Genomic DNA, 17,101 nt, shown 5'->3' on the forward strand with positions numbered 1-17,101 from the left:
GACTCCTCAAACAGAAGAGGACTAAAAGGCAACGATAGCCTAAGAGCCAGAGCCCAAGCAGATTCCACGGAGGAACCCAGCACCACCTGCCGACACGTGAGACGGGAAGTATAAAACAGGGAAGCCGCATCCCGCAAAATCGGCGCGAAAAGCTTCAACAAGGCAGCCGACGAATGCGCTGCCAAGGACAAGGCGCCAGACCCCAGGACGGACCCAAGCGTCCTGACATCCTCCACTAGCCAATCCGAGGACAGCTCCAGGAGGGAAAAGAACCGCAAGGCCGAAGCCAAAAGGCCCTGGGCGCGCAAGTCCTCCACTACGAGTGCTGCGTTTTTCAGCTCCATGTGCCCCACTGCACATGGAGCTGAACAACACCCACATCACGGAGAAGGGCAGGGGCAAACAAACACTCGTTCAGGTACTCAAGATCACCCCCCAGAAAAACCTGAATCACCAATGAAGCTTCCCGCCACTCCAGCGTGCGGGAACGACAGAAAGAATGCCAGTAATCCAGAACAAACAAGGGGCAGTCCGCTAGCTAGGAAGACTCCGGAACCTCGTAACGGAGCCAGAAAGGGAACGAAGTCCCAAACCTGAATTTGGACGGATCCATTTCCGAGGCATAATCCGGGTCATGCAGGAGGTACGCTGCAAGGGGCCGCCCGCACCACACCAGGTTGGATGCGATAAGCCGAAAACCTTCGGAAAGACGGAACCGATGCACCCGGGGGAACACGGAACCGATGCCGAGGAGGGGCCGACACCATATCCAACTCGTACGCAGAAGGGGGGGGGGGGGAAGAAAACCCCACTCCTTGTAACAACAAGCCCTGCTCAGAGGTAAGAAAATCCCAGGCGGGGTCCAGCGGGACCCAAGGCCCCCAAGTCAGCCCCTCCCCAGCCTCGAGGTTCTTCACAGCAGGACCCAGGGCCGAGTCCTCTCCCCAAGCACTGACCCCATAAGACAAGGACGGAGCAGCCATAGAAGCTGGAAGAAAGGGGCCCACTGGTCAGACCCAGAAGCTTCGGCCGGGAGACAAGACTCGAATGCCTGCGCCACCCCCCCCCCCGGAAGGGGCATCCCTCGAATGCATCCACAGAGGTAGCCCCATCAAACATGTTGATTGGTGGGGTACCTCATACCCATGTGGGGTATGAAGTTGGTCACAAACCTGCGCACACCAAATACCACCACATGAGACCAGGAGGCATGGCAGGCTGTGCAGAATACCCCCGTTGAAGAGCAGAGGTGCAATAAGTACTCTGAGAGAGAACTCTATCAACATCAGAGATCCGGGACTGTTCAACACGCTTCCACTACACATAAGGGACATAATTGGGCGACCCCTCACAGTGTTCAAGAGAGAACTGGATAAACACCTCCAATGGATACCTGACCAACCGGGCTGTGATTCATACATCAGGCTGCGAGCAGCCACGTCCAACAGCCTGGTTGACCAGTCCAGCAACGAGGAGGCCTGGTCGATGACTGTGCCGTGGGGATGCTAAGCCCTGAAATCATCGCAAGGTAAGATAAGGTAAAGTAAGGTAGCCTCCCCAAACACATGTGGAGTGAGGTAGCCCCCTCCCCCATACATGTGGGGGGTGTAAAGCAGCCCCCACACACACATGGAGCAGAAAGCAGCCACACATGGGGTGTGAAGGGGGCTACTTCAACCTTATCCCCCTCCCACCTCCCCTTTTATTCCTCCCCCCACCTACCCTCCCCTCCCCTTCCCCCCCTATTTCCCCCACTTCCACTTTTCTGAATCAACATTATGTTCCATTCTACAGCACTACCAGTGGAGTGGACGCAGCTGTGCCTCACCATTGTACCGCTGGTGCTAGTCTTCCTGCTGGTGGCCGCTCTAATCTTCTACTACTGGCGGAGGTACCACAGGGACAAGTACGACATCAATGCCTACAGACCAGCCGAGACCGAGAAACTCAGGCCAGTGAAGACACCTGATGACCAGTTCCATGTGAGGCACGTGTGACCCAGATGGGTAGAGGAATCAAAGATTTGAGCAACCTAAGACAGAAAGAACTGTGAATAATGTAAATTATATGAAAAATAATATTTAATATATAGAGTACAGTATTTCTCCATCACATTAACCTAAATGAACATACAGAAAAATGGATGTGTAGATGTTTTTAAATAAGTGAATTAACAAAGCAATGTAATCTGAATACATTTCATTAACTTTTTCTATTTAGAGATTCAAAAAAATTATGTGCCATAGATATCAAATTTACTAAACCTAATTTTGGACATAACAAGTGTGTGGAGAATGAAATTACAGTAGTATTAAGATGCATTTTCTTTTTGAAAATGTGGTGGATATTATGCGTTGTACGGAATGCTCAGTGCAGACGAAACAGTTGTGCATGCTGGAGTGTTGTCCCAGCAGTGGTGATAACGCTGGACATTATTACCAGCAATAATATGTCACGAGAAAATCTTTGGAGCAGAGCGGTGGAATTCAACGCACGTACTACGGCACCCCCGATACCCATCTTGCCCACTAGTCCTGCTCCAACCATTTACTCACCGATATATCACATTATTGAGATATTTATATCATTTTGCACCATCTTCAGTGTGCATAAATGTGTGATAATTTGAGTATATGCCAATATACTTAATTTCCAACATCAAGTTAAAGTTAAATATACCAGTATATAATACTGTAGTCTTGTACCGGTATACAGTTATGGATATTACAGTTATGAAACACAACTGTATTAAATATGTAATTAGTAATATATTATAAAGAAATACTTTTTTGTAGTACAGTAGATATCATAGAAAAGTCAATTTCTGGAAGTTTTAGCATGAAGGAGTGTTTATAGGCCAACCAGAAGCATTTTACACCGTGCAGTTGACAGCCAGTCTTACTATAATAGGCAATGTCAAATATTTAGACAATGTATAGCAGGGAAAGTTTAAATATCGCTGTGCAGTAAAGCAACTTCTTTGGCTGTTCTCATAGAGGTTGGTCTTGGCCTAGTGTCTCATTATAGGGGTTGGTCTCTCTTATGGAGAGTCTCATTTTAGGGGTCGTTGGGCTTTGTTCTTCCTTTTGATACTTGCTGACTATAGCCTTTGGCTTGATTTCCATTGTCAGAGACAGAAAGCCTGTATTTAGGTTAATCAAGGTCTCCTCCTAGGCCAACTACTGACCCTCCCCAGGATGCAACCCACAAGTTACCTAACTCCCAGGTATCTATTTACTGTTAGGTGAACAGATGCATCATATAAAAGGAAATATACCCTGCCATCTGTCCTGCCTGGGAATTGAACCTGGGACCCACGATTGTGAGTGAACAACGTAGACCACTGTGCCACAGGAGCCTTTGAAGCTAATACAGTATCCAGGCCAGATTGGTAGTAGACTTACTTCACACTTGTTACTGTTTAATAATTCATACAGAATTTCTTGTTTACCTTTGACAGCACTAGAGCACTGTTGTACAGTATTTGTCAAAGTCAAAAATGTGCAAAAGTTTCTTATGGACCTGTGGCCTGCTACGGGGTTCATAGGTTTTGGAGGCCCTGGTAATGACTATTTTATTGACTGCTGTATTTACTGACAGTTCTATCATTATGCTGATTCTTTGAATAATCATTATTCCTTGGAAACCTCTAATTATAACCTGTTCATAGTCACAATTGTAAATAAGCACAGTATTAAGAAATGTTTCCTCGCAGTTAGTACAGAAGACCACACCTTTAAACTACATGCTTTATTATTGACTTTGGCCTATGATATCTAAAATATGATCATTTTGACCTAGCATTGCTGTGACCCAACTCTGGGACTTTGTTTGGTGTTAGCTTGTAGAAACTAAAACCTCATACTTTTGACATTCTCAGTGACCTTAAATTTTGTTTTTGAAGGCCAAAAACTGTCAGGCAAGCTTTGAAAGATCAGTGTGTTTAGTGTCAATATTTGGTTGTGGAAGCCTATTAGTTTAGTAGTATCAGCTGTTGTATCTAGTCACCTTGTCCTGCTAGCTGTACTGAGTGCAAACATGATGCATTTTTCTGCTTGTAGCAAGGTAAGTTATATATTTTTGTCTCTGGCATTTATACTTATATGATTGTGTGTCTGCGTATGTATGTATGCATGCACATGCATGCATACATACATAAATAAATAAATAAATAAATATATAAATATAATATATATATATATATATATATATATATATATATATATATATATATATATATATATATATATATATATATATATATAATATGCATCAATGATCACAATAAAACTGATACAAGTATGCGGAAAAATCATATGTGAAAAATAGAGAATGCTAAATGTGTTTTCGGTTCAATTCGCCTTCATCAGAGCAGTTTAGAATGAAGAAAAAAATGTAGATGGCAACCTTATATCCGCCAGGGCAGGTCACCTGACCACCAAAAACATAAGAATAAAGGCCTATTAACCTATATACAAGAATAAGAAAGGGGATCCCCACAGATAAAAGGGGGATGAAAAAGGGGTTAAATGAATGCTATATTGTATTGACGTGCTATATTATATTGAAGCCTATATTGGGATCTAATTTGTACATACCAGGGTTTACATTAAGGCTGTTGTTACATTGTTTGATCAGAGCAGACTCAATCACATTTCGTTCAACGAAACCCTTACTTTTAACAATACATTTTGCCCCTCTGAAGTCGATAGAATGATCACATACTGGAATGTAAATACAATGCACTGGAGTGCTGAACTATACAAATAGAGTATTAATGTTGTTTTAAACATAAGAGAGATTTACCAGTCTGGCTGATGTAAACACATGCACAATCATTACAAGGGATGGAGTAGACACAACTTACTACAGACGAGTGCGAGTTCTTAATTAACAAGGACTTAACTGTATTATTATTTTTGAACACTGGGTTAATATTAAGGTTTATCAGGGCTGGGGCAAGATATACTAGTTCATCAAAATATGGTAATACCAACAAGCTTTTTATTTGTGGCTAAGACTTGGGAGATTCTTTTTGGTGGTCAGGAGACCTGCCCTGACGGATATAAGGTTGCCATCCACGTTTTCTTCTTCATTCTAAAATCTCTGATGAAGGCGAATTGAGTCGAAAACGCGTTTAGCATTCTCTATTTTTCACATGTGGTTTTTCCCCACACACACACATATATATATATATATATATATATATATATATATATATATATATATATATATATATATATATATATATATATATATATATATATTTATATTTAGTTAGTGTGTGTGTAAAATATAATATATATATAAATATATATAATATTATATATAATCATATAATCCTCTAATGCGTTATGTGTGGTTTCCTCCGAGGCTAATGGTCCCCTTCTTCCAGCCAGAAGTGGTACTCCCTTCCCTATCATATAATATAATATATATATATGTGTGTGTGTGTGTGTGTGCACGCATCAAGCTTGAATGGTTCCTAAGCTAACATGCATCAGAAAACTCTTTACCCCTGAAGGATTCGAACCCAGACAGCCAGGGCTCCCTGTCCCTTGGCATGTCCAGTACTGTTACCGCTTGGCTACACTGACAGTAATAAAGAATTGGAAGTCATCTGACCCTTAACCCTATTCCTGACGTCCACCAAAATTCCTTGGTGACCATTTTAGGCTCAGATACTTCATATATACACTTCATTATCATACATATGATGAAGGGATTTGAAGAGCTATCAGGAATTGGGTTAAGGGTCAGACGACTTCCAATTTTTTTTTTTGTACAGTCAGTGTGGCTTAGCTGTAATAGTAATGGATACACCTGGATTAATTTATTGGATTTGAATTAATATCTGAATTTATTTGGATTAATAATATTAAGAACACAAATTACGGACTTAGGTATGTTAGTTTAGGTTAGGTTAGGTTTGGTCATATTTCTACGTTTAACTCAAACAAAATTAAATCATATATAATATAATGGAAAGCTTTATCATTTCATAAGAATTTTTTTAGAAACATATATAACTTCAGGAAAACTCGGGTTATTAGGCACATTGGTCTTTGCATAGTAGGCCAAGTAGTGTGTTCTGGCTATTAGGTACAACATTTTATATATATATATATATATATATATATATATATATATATATATATATATATATATATATATATGTCGTACCTAGTAGCCAGAACTCACTTCTCAGCCTACTATGCATGGCCCGATTTGCCTAACAAGCCAAGTTTTCCTGAATTAATATATTTTCTCTAAATTTTTTCTTATGAAATGATAAAGCTACCCATTTCATAATGTATGAGGTCAATTTTTGTTCATTGAGTTAAAATTAAAGTAGATATATGACCGAACCTAACCAACCCTACCTAACCTAACCTAACCTATCTCTATAGGTTAGGTTGGGTTATGTAGCCGAAAAAGTTAGGTTAGGTTAGGTTAGGTAGGTTAGGTTGTCGAAAAAACATTAAATCATGAAAACTAGGCTTATTAGGCAAATCAGGCCTTGCATAGTAGGCTCAGAAGTGAGTTCTGGCTACTAGGTACGACATATATATATATATATATATATATATATATATATATATATATATATATATATATATATTAGGAATCTTAGTATTTGCCAGTAAATCTTGAAGTCTTAAGTATATGGAATTACATGTGTTAATCAAGCCATTATTTTGCATTATATATATAGTAGTTAAAAGTTTTCCTTCCTTCTCCTTTCAATTACATTTAAATGAATGTAAATACAAATAGCAATAACTGGTTCGATACAAAGATTTGTGTTTGTGATTAATGAAATGATTAAGGGGTTTAATTTAATTTATAGCTGTGGTGAGAAGGTATACCCACACGTGATACGGGAGGAGAGGTTACAATAATACTGCAATACTAGTGTGACAACCAAGCCCAGACTGTGATGGTGGTGGCGATGGTTGTCACCGAGGAATGATACGTGTAAGTGACTGCTGAGTGTCACTCGAGTTATTAAGACATCACTATCACACACAGAGATCACACTAACGTGATGCATCAAATGAACAAATCCACAAGGGCAGTGACAAGATTAAGGCTTAGTCGATTAAGGCAGTGTCTGGGATGCTCCCAGACACAGGTTCGAATCCTCGTCACTGCCCTTGTGGATTTGTTCATAAGACATCACTATTACTAAATGATAGTGCTCTAAATATCACCAGGGGGCATCACCAGGTTGTTTCCAAATATTATTAAAGAAGTATTTAAAGGAACCCATTAACAGTTGGCAGTGATAATGAACAGTGGAGTAACTAAAATACTGAAATGTAAGCATATACTGGCTATGAGATGAGATTTACAATCAATTAATATCTTGGTGATATAATGAAAATGAATGAATGATAAAATCCTCGAATATTGCAGGATTGTCGTGAACCACAATTAGTTGTTAATGCTTATATTGTACATATTATATTTGAGTATTGCTATTGGTTTAGGAGAATACATTTATAGAGCAGATTTGAGGGGCACTGTAAGGGTTGAGTGAATAGAGAATAGTGACATATAATGTCATAACTGTGATAGGATACCCATTTCTTTGATAAATTATTTCATAATCAAACATCAGTCGAGTTCTTTGGCTATAAGGATGTTCATATTTGTATCATAGTTCCTCTACCACCAAGGCTGATTCTTAAAAACCTATAATTTATTTTGAGATACTGTACTTGTATATATTTAAGGACACTATTTCAAGTGACTTAGATGGGAATTGGAAGCTAGTGGCTTGTGGAAAGTCATCCCCGTTATTCCTCAGGATTTTCTCCAGCTGGAGTTTGGTCTCAAGCACTGGCGTGATATTTATAGCTGTGGTGTGTACAAGATTCTGGGAGATTACTTCCATGTGAGGGGGAAGAAGCCCCTTCCTGTTGGTTCTCCTGCAGTGTGGTTTGTTGATCTTGTAACTGTTGCCCATTGTGCAAGTCACATTGGATCTTTTAAAAGATGTGTTCTCGATTAACGTCTTCTAACTTATTCAGTATTTTCAAGGTTTCAATGTAATGAGCTCTGATGTATCTGATTGGCAGAGTTGTTAATTGTAAGGCCATCAGCCTTTCCTGGAATGAGTTAGCCATATTCTGGGATGATTTTTTTCTATTCTTTAATAGAAAAAGTTCAGTTTTATAAGAAATATAAATACATGTGGCACAGCTATAAACAAAATAGTATGACTTTATATAACTTAATATTATTAAAGTCTTGTATTATGATAATAGAGCACATCTTGTTAATCCAACCCACTTTTTTAATGTCCAACAAGACTCCTACAAGGAGGCAATAACTTCAGGTTCAAGAAACCACAGTATAAGATGAACAGCAGCATGTGCTTCCTCAGGCAGAGGGTGTAGCCTGAACTACAAAGACAGTGCTTCTCTAACAAATACAGCTGGAATAAATTCTATCTACAATGATGATGGTTTCAATACAAACATGGGGAATGATTTAGAGTACCTTTGTATCAGCGTATAAAGAATTGTAAACCATCAAAGAAATGTGAGTTTAAGGTATACTTTACAGCATACTTTTACTCTATAATATACTGCTACTCTACAGTATAGTACTGCATTGTAACAGTATACTATATAGGATACTGAACAGTATACTGTACAGGATACTGAGCAGTATATTGTATTTTGCCTAGTGAATAATTCTAAAAAGAATGAAGGAGAAAGCAGGATATTTTTGTTGCACACATATAGTTTGTATGTATTTATATAACGTGTATTTTTTATTATTTAGTATTTTTATTCCGAGTTTCTCAGTGTACGTATATATATAAAGTTCTGCGTGGTCAAGTTATTTCACTAGCACTCTTGGGTATAGGCTAGTTTAGCACTTTGTTTTATAATGACTTACTTGGGTATAGGTTTATTCTTGCTACAACTAGTCTTATTTTCATTCTTGTCTTATAACTCTGCAACAAATTTAAGAATATAGTAATATGTTTGTATTATGAGGAAACAGAATTCCCTTCTCTTAAAGGCTATCCCAAAATCATTAAACATTCATAAAATTCTTCTTTTTAAATTAAACTCAGAGTTGGAAGGTTGAGGTGGTGAATCTCATAAACATAGTGTTTATATCCATGAAGTGAGAAGCCAGGCTTAAATATTGTGTTGACTGCCTATACGAGTCAGGGTGGTTGCTGCCATCACTGTCGGCATATCAAACAATTTATACTTATTGTTTATCGGCTTAAAAGAGAAACTAGTTACTTTGGCACAAAATATATGTATAAATTTGATAAAGTACCTTATAACTTATAATGCTGCCATTATTTACTATATTCTCATGAGTTGACTGAAAAAACCAGTGTTGAATGTAATGAAAGGCAAATTTCTGGGCGAGCCCCCTGGAAGTTGCTGAAACTAGCGACTCTGATGTATGTGTTATCTACTAGGTGCCGTCAGTCATGGAGTTCTCTGGCCTACCGGGTACCAGAGCCAGAACCTGGTCCCAACAGAAGGACCTGTGGCAGAGAGACTGCACGGCATCTGTGGCATATATATATAATTCATTTACGCCACCACCAAGGGAAGCACCCAGAAAGTTAGGGGGACAAAACAAACCACAGCTGGCGGCTTCCTATACCTGCAGACTCCAAAACAGCCATAGAACTCCCCGCACAATGTAACAATGACCGAAAAAGTTAGAACCCAGTGCCCGCTTATTTGTCCCACCCTCCTCCTCTTTGTGGGGAGGTGAGGGAGGAGGGAAGCAGGCCACTCTGCCGTCAGTTCAATGAATGATGTAAGAACCCATCTTCCTGAGGGAGAGGATGTCGGGGAGTAACCACAGCTCACCCAGAAATTGGTTTCATTATATTCAAGACTGGTTTTCTGAAGCCTTTGTGGCTTCCTGAAGCTAACTACCCATGGAGAATGAAGAAATGGGCACACTCCAAGGAGGGAGCGCAGCCGGAATCAAAACAAAGACCAAGACCACCAACCTAGAAAGCCAGCCCAAGACCATATTGGGGTAATGAGACCCGGGAACAGTTTCCAAGCATGGGCCGCCAGCACCCTGTATGACCCACAAAACCCCTGTGCCTAAACTAGCCCAGGACAGGGATGTGGGGAACCGCAGAAAAACAGCAAACTCCTGAACCCAACAGGTACGAGAAAAAGACTACAGGCTGGCAAGCAAGGAAAACACTGCAAACAACCTGAAAAGGAAAACCCCAGAACCAGGGACCCAGGAAGACCAGAACAACTCAAAAGGCACCCACCGAGGCAGAACATGTAGGAAAAAGTGTGTGGCAGAAACTGCATCCTGAGAACAGGGAAAAGCACCCGCAGCCACACCAACAAACCTCAAAGTAGCAAGGACACTTCTGAAGGCCAACCGACCCAATCTCGGCCAGAAAAGAACGGGCCAGCAGCAACAAGGAAACAGCCCAACAGGGTGAAAGGCCAAGAACTGGAGCCGGAGGAGAGCGCCAAGCTCATGAACCAATAACTGGATACAAGCCAAATGGAAGGGGGACACCAACACTGAGTGGAAAAGAAGAAATGTGGGCCTACGACAGCACAGATGGCACAATGCAGGCCCCTGTGGTAAACAACACACAAAAACAGCCTGCAAAACAGAGCCGAGAAAGTGTCAACCCTGCCAGCACAGCAGGAACAAAGAACACAAGGTGACAGAGGAGGCATAAGATGCTGACCAAGAGAGGCTAAAAGAGAAAAGAGAAGGAACCAGACAAAATGAAGAACAGCAAAGGGAAAGGAGAGTGGTGAATCACTCGAGAGAGGTGGAGGCCTGATTGGAGACTGGGCTGTGGGGATGGTGATCCCTGGAATCTACAAAATCTAGGTAGGTAACTAATACCACACACTGCTGCCCTGAAGAAGACTGCAGGTGGGACACCTCAACAAAACCACACGATCGCCTCGAGGAGGCCGATACACTTATGTCAGAACCACCAGACGTGAAGAGCTGAGGCAAAGTTCGAACCAGTGTGGCACATTATATAAGAATAAAGGTAACTGCAGAAGGCCTATTGGCCCTCATACTTATAAGGCAGCTCCTATTTATAACCACCCAATCCCATTCATATACATGTCCAACCCAAGCTTGAAACAATCAAGGGACTCTATCTCCTCCACGTTATGCGATAATTGGTTCCACAAATCAACAACCCTGCTGGACCAACCCTCAGCAAAGGCGGAGCAGCGGAAAATTACCATATTCGGACACCAAGCAAGCAGTGCCAGAAACTAAAGCTGGGTCAGCCACCAAGAAACCAGAAGGATCACCTTTCCCTCATAGGACTCCAACTGCACAAGGACCTGGAGCAACAGCTGAACCAGGTGAAAACTTACAAAACCCCCACCTTGACCCGTCCAGCTGAACCCAGGTGTCTACTGTGAGGGGTCTCACAATCGGGGAATGGTGCCGTGTAAAGAGGAAGACGCCAGGACCAAGCCGACGCAAAGAGGTTCATGTCCGGGCAACCAAATGTCTCGCAGAGCCAGAGGAAGGAAATGGCATCGACGGACCATTCCATGGAGACAGGAAGAACTGTCGCCAAGGACATTGGATACACACTGGACATGAATGGCATGGAGAGTCAACTCCGAAAACTCAAAAGAAGAGCCACATGTAGAACCCAGCTCCAAATAGGCAGGGACTGAAGCGACCCCCACAGCCAGTTGTTGAGGCAGGCCAAAACCCAAACACACTAGAGACAAAGATAGGCCACCACAACCCAAACCACATGTGGTGAGGCAGACACAGGAGTCGCTCATGATCTGGCCACCAGCTACAGATGGCCTACCTTGACCAACATCAGGCACACCCCTTGCTGGCCCAGACTGCCTCACGCTGAAAAGAAGGCCCTGAATAAGATGACAGGGCCCAGCAGCAGAAGACCAGAGAAGAGCCACCGCAACAGGGTGAGGGCCCAAACTGAATCCAGAGGAGGAACCAGCACAGCTAGCCGACATTTGAGCCGCACAGAGAAGAATGTACCCACTGCATCCCACAGAAGAGCTGTCTACAGTGCCAAGGCCAAGAGCCCTGTAAGAGAACTACATCTGACCGCACCCACAATCACCATCAGCCAAGCAGAATGCAGCTCAAAGAGACCTGGAAAATACACAACAGAGCCCAAGTGAAGAAAAGCCAGCCACGACAACTGACAAAGAGAACAAGAAATATTTACAAAAGCGGAAGTGCTCCAACAGACTTGGGGAGAGCGGGGTATACAGACAGCGAGAATGGGACCAAAAAATAGGCCCCCAAAACACCTGAAACACATTCAACCTCGCACCATTCAAGTGAGCAGGGCCAGCTGAACCTGCAAGGGGTTAAAGAAAACAGAAAGGTTACCTGTTAGTCAGGAAGACTCCAGAACCTCACAATGCACCCAAGAGGGATGGAAAAAATGCCCCAAGAGCATCCCACGGGAAAACCCACGAGGAAGGTACCGGAAGAACATCTTGGCATACTGATAGGCACCAAGAGGCAAATCTGGGAGGCAAGGGGATTTAAAAAAAAACACTCCGTGACCCTCTGCAGAATTCCTAGAAACGACGAAGGCTGAAAGGAGATGGCGGATCTAACACCAACTTTCTCTGTAGCCCACTTGGGCTGGATGGTAGAGCGACGGTCTCGCTTCGTGCAGGTTGGCATTCAATCCCTGACCATCCAAGTGGTTATCCTGATCCCTTCCATGTGCTAAATAGTCGTAATGGCTTGGCGCTTTCCCCTGATAGTTCAATTCAATTCCGTAGCCCTGGAAATCAGTGAAGTCAGAAATCTCTGCCCTGGGGCAGAGCCTGTTATACCCACTGCCTAGGAAAGCTTGGCAGAGTCCAGGGAAGAGGCCTCAAAGAAAGGGGGCCAGGGGTGGTGGGACCGGAAGGAAAGCAAACCACACCCGATGGAGAGGGAAGAGGAGGCATGGTCAGAGCCAAGGGTGAAGAGACCAACACCCTTCAACCCAGGAGTTAAAAAATGAACCAGGGCAGCTCTGGGGCTTCCAAACAGGCACACAACCTAGACCCAATACAAAGAGTGGATGCTGTCTGAAAAGCCCAAACACCAATACGAGGGTTAAAAAGGAGAGTAACATGGTGGGAACACACCCCCCATGACTAAGATTTGAAAGTGTCACCAACTCGACAGGCAGAATGAATGTTGCCTTGTAGCACAGACGACTAACAACCTTCATCTTGCAAGAAGCGAGGCTAGCGATGGGGACACCCAAGAGGCCCCCAAACCCAGGAACAGGAAGGCAAAGTAAAAACCAAGAGTAACATTAAGGGTCAGAGCGACCATATACACCCAACAGTGTGTGACGGTGAAGTGGCCTGTGAGTCATGTCCTGGCCCCCCTCCTCCCTCCAAACAAGGTAAAGGGTGGGCCGAACGAGCGTGCACTGTATTATAACTTTTCCGGTAATTGTTTACATAGTTTGGAAAATTCTATGGCTGTTTTCAAGTCTGCAGGTATCAGAAGCAGCCAGCTGTTGTTAATTTTATCTCACTGACTTTCTGAGTGCTTCCCTTGGTGTTGGCATATATTAATAACTTATATATAAATGCCACATCTTCCTGTGCCTCTGTGAGAAGACTTTTTGGGTCCTCTCACAGTCTCTCCCCAACCTCTGTGAGGGGGGTTTGGCTCTGGTACCCGGTAGGCCAGAGAGCTCCGTGACTGATGGCACCTAGTAGATAACACACTTGGATTATTATAATGTGGTAATTTAGTAATTACAACTTAGGTAATTACACTCATTGGAGATGCTAGCTTCAGGGAGCTACAAGGGACTTTCCCAAAAAAATTTTACCATTTGATCTTAAGTGTACAGTCCTACGCACAACCAATGATGCTCCATGCCTTTTTTTTATTCCTTGAGAAATGCATCCAATTTTCAATGGTGATATTTGCTGATCCAGTGGTGGGTTGCTGCTGTGGATGACTTGTGGGGTGTAATAGTTCTTGTTTATCCATGATATGTGTTGTATTGTGGATGATATGATGAATTGATGAGTGATTATTTTTAATTGTTACTATTTAAAAGCTATAACTTTTTCTTACTATATTATTAGCCTTTATTTCTCTCGGCCGATTCCTGCCCCATGAAAGTGAGAAGCAGGGTAATAATTATGTATGCATTAAGGTTTGTATACAAAAAATCTATTTTGTACAGTTATACAATACATATAGTGGTGTGACCATAGAACTCTACATATCTAACCCATTAGGTACAGTGCTAAAACTTTCTGATGAAAATTCAGTTACATGCATCCTCAGTTCCTTGAGAACCTTTACAATACTTGTTGACTACCCAAGCAAGTACCACATTGTATAAACCTATCATTGACAAATTTGCATGTGCTAAAATTTTGAAAGCAAACACAAGTGTTTACTTTCTACTACGTATATCAAACTGTATACAAAATAGAATATTTTGAATTTAAGTAATTCATATTTTTTTAATCTTAATTTTATGTAGAAATCTAAAATGTATAATGGAGGAAGAGTTTGTGAAAATGACTGCATTAGTTAGGTGACCATCAGTCTGTTTGGAGGGTTGGATCTGTTGCTAAGTAATATAAGGTGTCTCACAATATACTAAATGAGAACAAGGAAGTGTATAATATCTACCATTGGTCATATTTTGCCAGAGTATTGTTAGTATCATGGAAGGCTTGTACATGAAAGTTCTGGCATTAAAAGTACCACATGCAGTAACTACTTTATTAATAACACTGTACATGATATCATTACACACACTATATAATATATATAATATATATATATATATATATATATATATATATATATATATATATATATATATATATATATATATATATATATATATATATATAAAATATGAATGAGCACAAAGATCACAATGCCGATCCTCAAAAAAACAAAAATGCAAATCAACTACTTGAACGGAAAAGATATTTTCATCTGAACATGATTGCGGGAGTAAGTTCCTTCGTCAGACATCAGGAAAGATTTTCCTCATCTCACCTGGCCAAGGGAATTACTCCCAAAAGTATGCTCAGATGAAAATATCTTTTCTGTTCAAGTGGTTGATATATGCTTATAATATTACAGTATATTATATATGAGGGATGTCCACTGAAAACAATACTTCATGCAGAAACAGAGTACTGTACCTAATTATAATATTATAGACCAGGAGATTACTCTCCTAATTGTGTTTGCAGGGATAGAGCTTACTCTCTCTGGTTCCACCTCTCGACTTTCAGTTGTCTGATGTACAGGTTTTTGAGCCTACTGGACTTTAATAACATCTGCATTTGAAATTGAGTATGGAGTCTGTCACCACCACTTCACTTCTTAGTGCATTCCATTTGTTCACTATTCTGACACTGACAAAATTCTTTCTAATATGTCTGTGACTCGTCTAGATACTTCATCTTGTGTTTAACTAAATAGAGACTCCATGCTGGAGCCACATATTTCAGGAGACAGGTTCAGTGTGATATCATCCCCAGGTCGCTCTCTGCCCAATTCTTGAATGATTTCATATACTATTTCATTTACTTGTGTCTGGCCTTCTGTTCCCTACTCTTTGTTTCATTACTATGCACTTATTAGAGTTAAACTCTAGTAGTCGTTTATTGAACTATCCTCTTATTCTTTCAGTTTGTCCAGGTTATCATATAGTTTCTTGCTATCGTCCTTAGATTTATTCCTTCTCATATTTTTTTGCATCATCAGCAAAGATCAGTTAAATAAACACAATTGGAAATAGAACAGATCCGAGTACAGTATTGTACTCTGAGGTAATCCGCCAATCTGAGATCTCTTCCCTCACAGTGACTTGCTGTCTTGTGTGTGTGTTTGCATGTAACTACCTAAGTATAGTTACAGGATGAAGAGCTATGCTTGTGTCCCGTCTTCTCAGTACTTTTTGTCATATAACGCTTTGAAACTACTGATGGTTTTTACCTGTGTGTGTAATTACCTAAGTGTAGTTACAGGATGAGAGCTACGCTCGTGGTGTCCCGTCTTCCCAGCACTCTTGTCATATAACAAATGTGTGTGTGTGTGTGTGTGTGTGTGTGTGTGTGTGTGTGTTGTGTGTAATTACCTAAGTGTAGTTACAGGATGAAAGCTACGCTCGTGGTGACCCGTCTTCCCAGCACTTCCCAGTCAAATAACGCTTTGAAACCACTGTTGGTTTTGACCTCCACCACCTCACTTTTTCTAACCATCTACCAGTCTGTTTGCAAAAATGGAATTTTCTAATATTTTTTGGCAGTTTTGCTTAAATAGCTTAAATCTATGACCTCTTGCTCTTGAAGTTCCATGTCTTGAATTCTTCTTTACCAATTTTGTTGATGCCTGTTACTATTTAGTATGTGTATGTGTGCGCATATGTGCATGTGCACATATCCACCCACCTCAGCCCCTGTTTCCGTGTCGCTGCGTGTGCACGTGCACAGCTGTGCATGCATGTGCCTCCCTGAACATGCAGTTACAGTATATCTCAAAAGATAAACATGGTAACTAGAACATTTCCATCAACATAAATAACATCGTGTGTGCTTTTCAGATGATGTGATTTGTAATGGAGGTGTTTGAGTTTTCTTCCTATTTCCTGATGGTTATATGCATGCTCATATATATATGTACACACACAGGTAATTACACACACATAAAATACTGTATACATACATATGCATGCACATACATATATCAGTATATATTTATACATTTGTTTCATATTTTGAAGTGGTAGATAAATTTATGTAAATATTTAATTTCTCATTATATTTTATATACAAATCCATGTAAGAAACTAAATAAATTCCCATTGTCATGAGTATCTTACTTCCCTGGCATTAGTGTAGCAGCTCTGGCACCAGCACTACTCTTATGACTCCTCTTAGTCGATCTTGGTCCATCCTCTAAAATCAAAACAAAGGCATGGGTAGAAGCTGGAAAAAAAAGCTTGAAAGCTGCAAGGAAATACAGTATCCACTCGATTTAACGGCCTATATGGGGCTGTACCCTGGTCGTTATTTCTGGAGCTCCGGTATTTCCGAAG

At 41.1% G+C, this 17,101-nt stretch overlaps 1 protein-coding gene across 7 annotated transcripts in view; it reads left to right on the forward strand.

Annotated features, from left to right (window-relative positions):
* Positions 1-16,873, forward strand: part of LOC123765800 (cysteine-rich motor neuron 1 protein) — a 141,731-nt gene extending 124,858 nt beyond the window's left edge. For all 7 annotated transcript variants that reach the window (XM_045754558.2, XM_069337130.1, XM_045754560.2 and 4 more), the window contains one exon: positions 1,795-16,873. In XM_045754558.2, the coding sequence (XP_045610514.1) occupies positions 1,795-1,997 (203 nt within the window). In that variant the 3' untranslated portion in view covers positions 1,998-16,873. The remainder of the gene's footprint in view (positions 1-1,794) is intronic.
* The last annotated feature ends 228 nt before the right edge of the window (positions 16,874-17,101 follow it).

The sequence above is a fragment of the Procambarus clarkii genome, chromosome 37 (assembly GCF_040958095.1).
Source record: "Procambarus clarkii isolate CNS0578487 chromosome 37, FALCON_Pclarkii_2.0, whole genome shotgun sequence".
NCBI classification, from domain to species: Eukaryota; Metazoa; Arthropoda; class Malacostraca; order Decapoda; family Cambaridae; genus Procambarus; species Procambarus clarkii.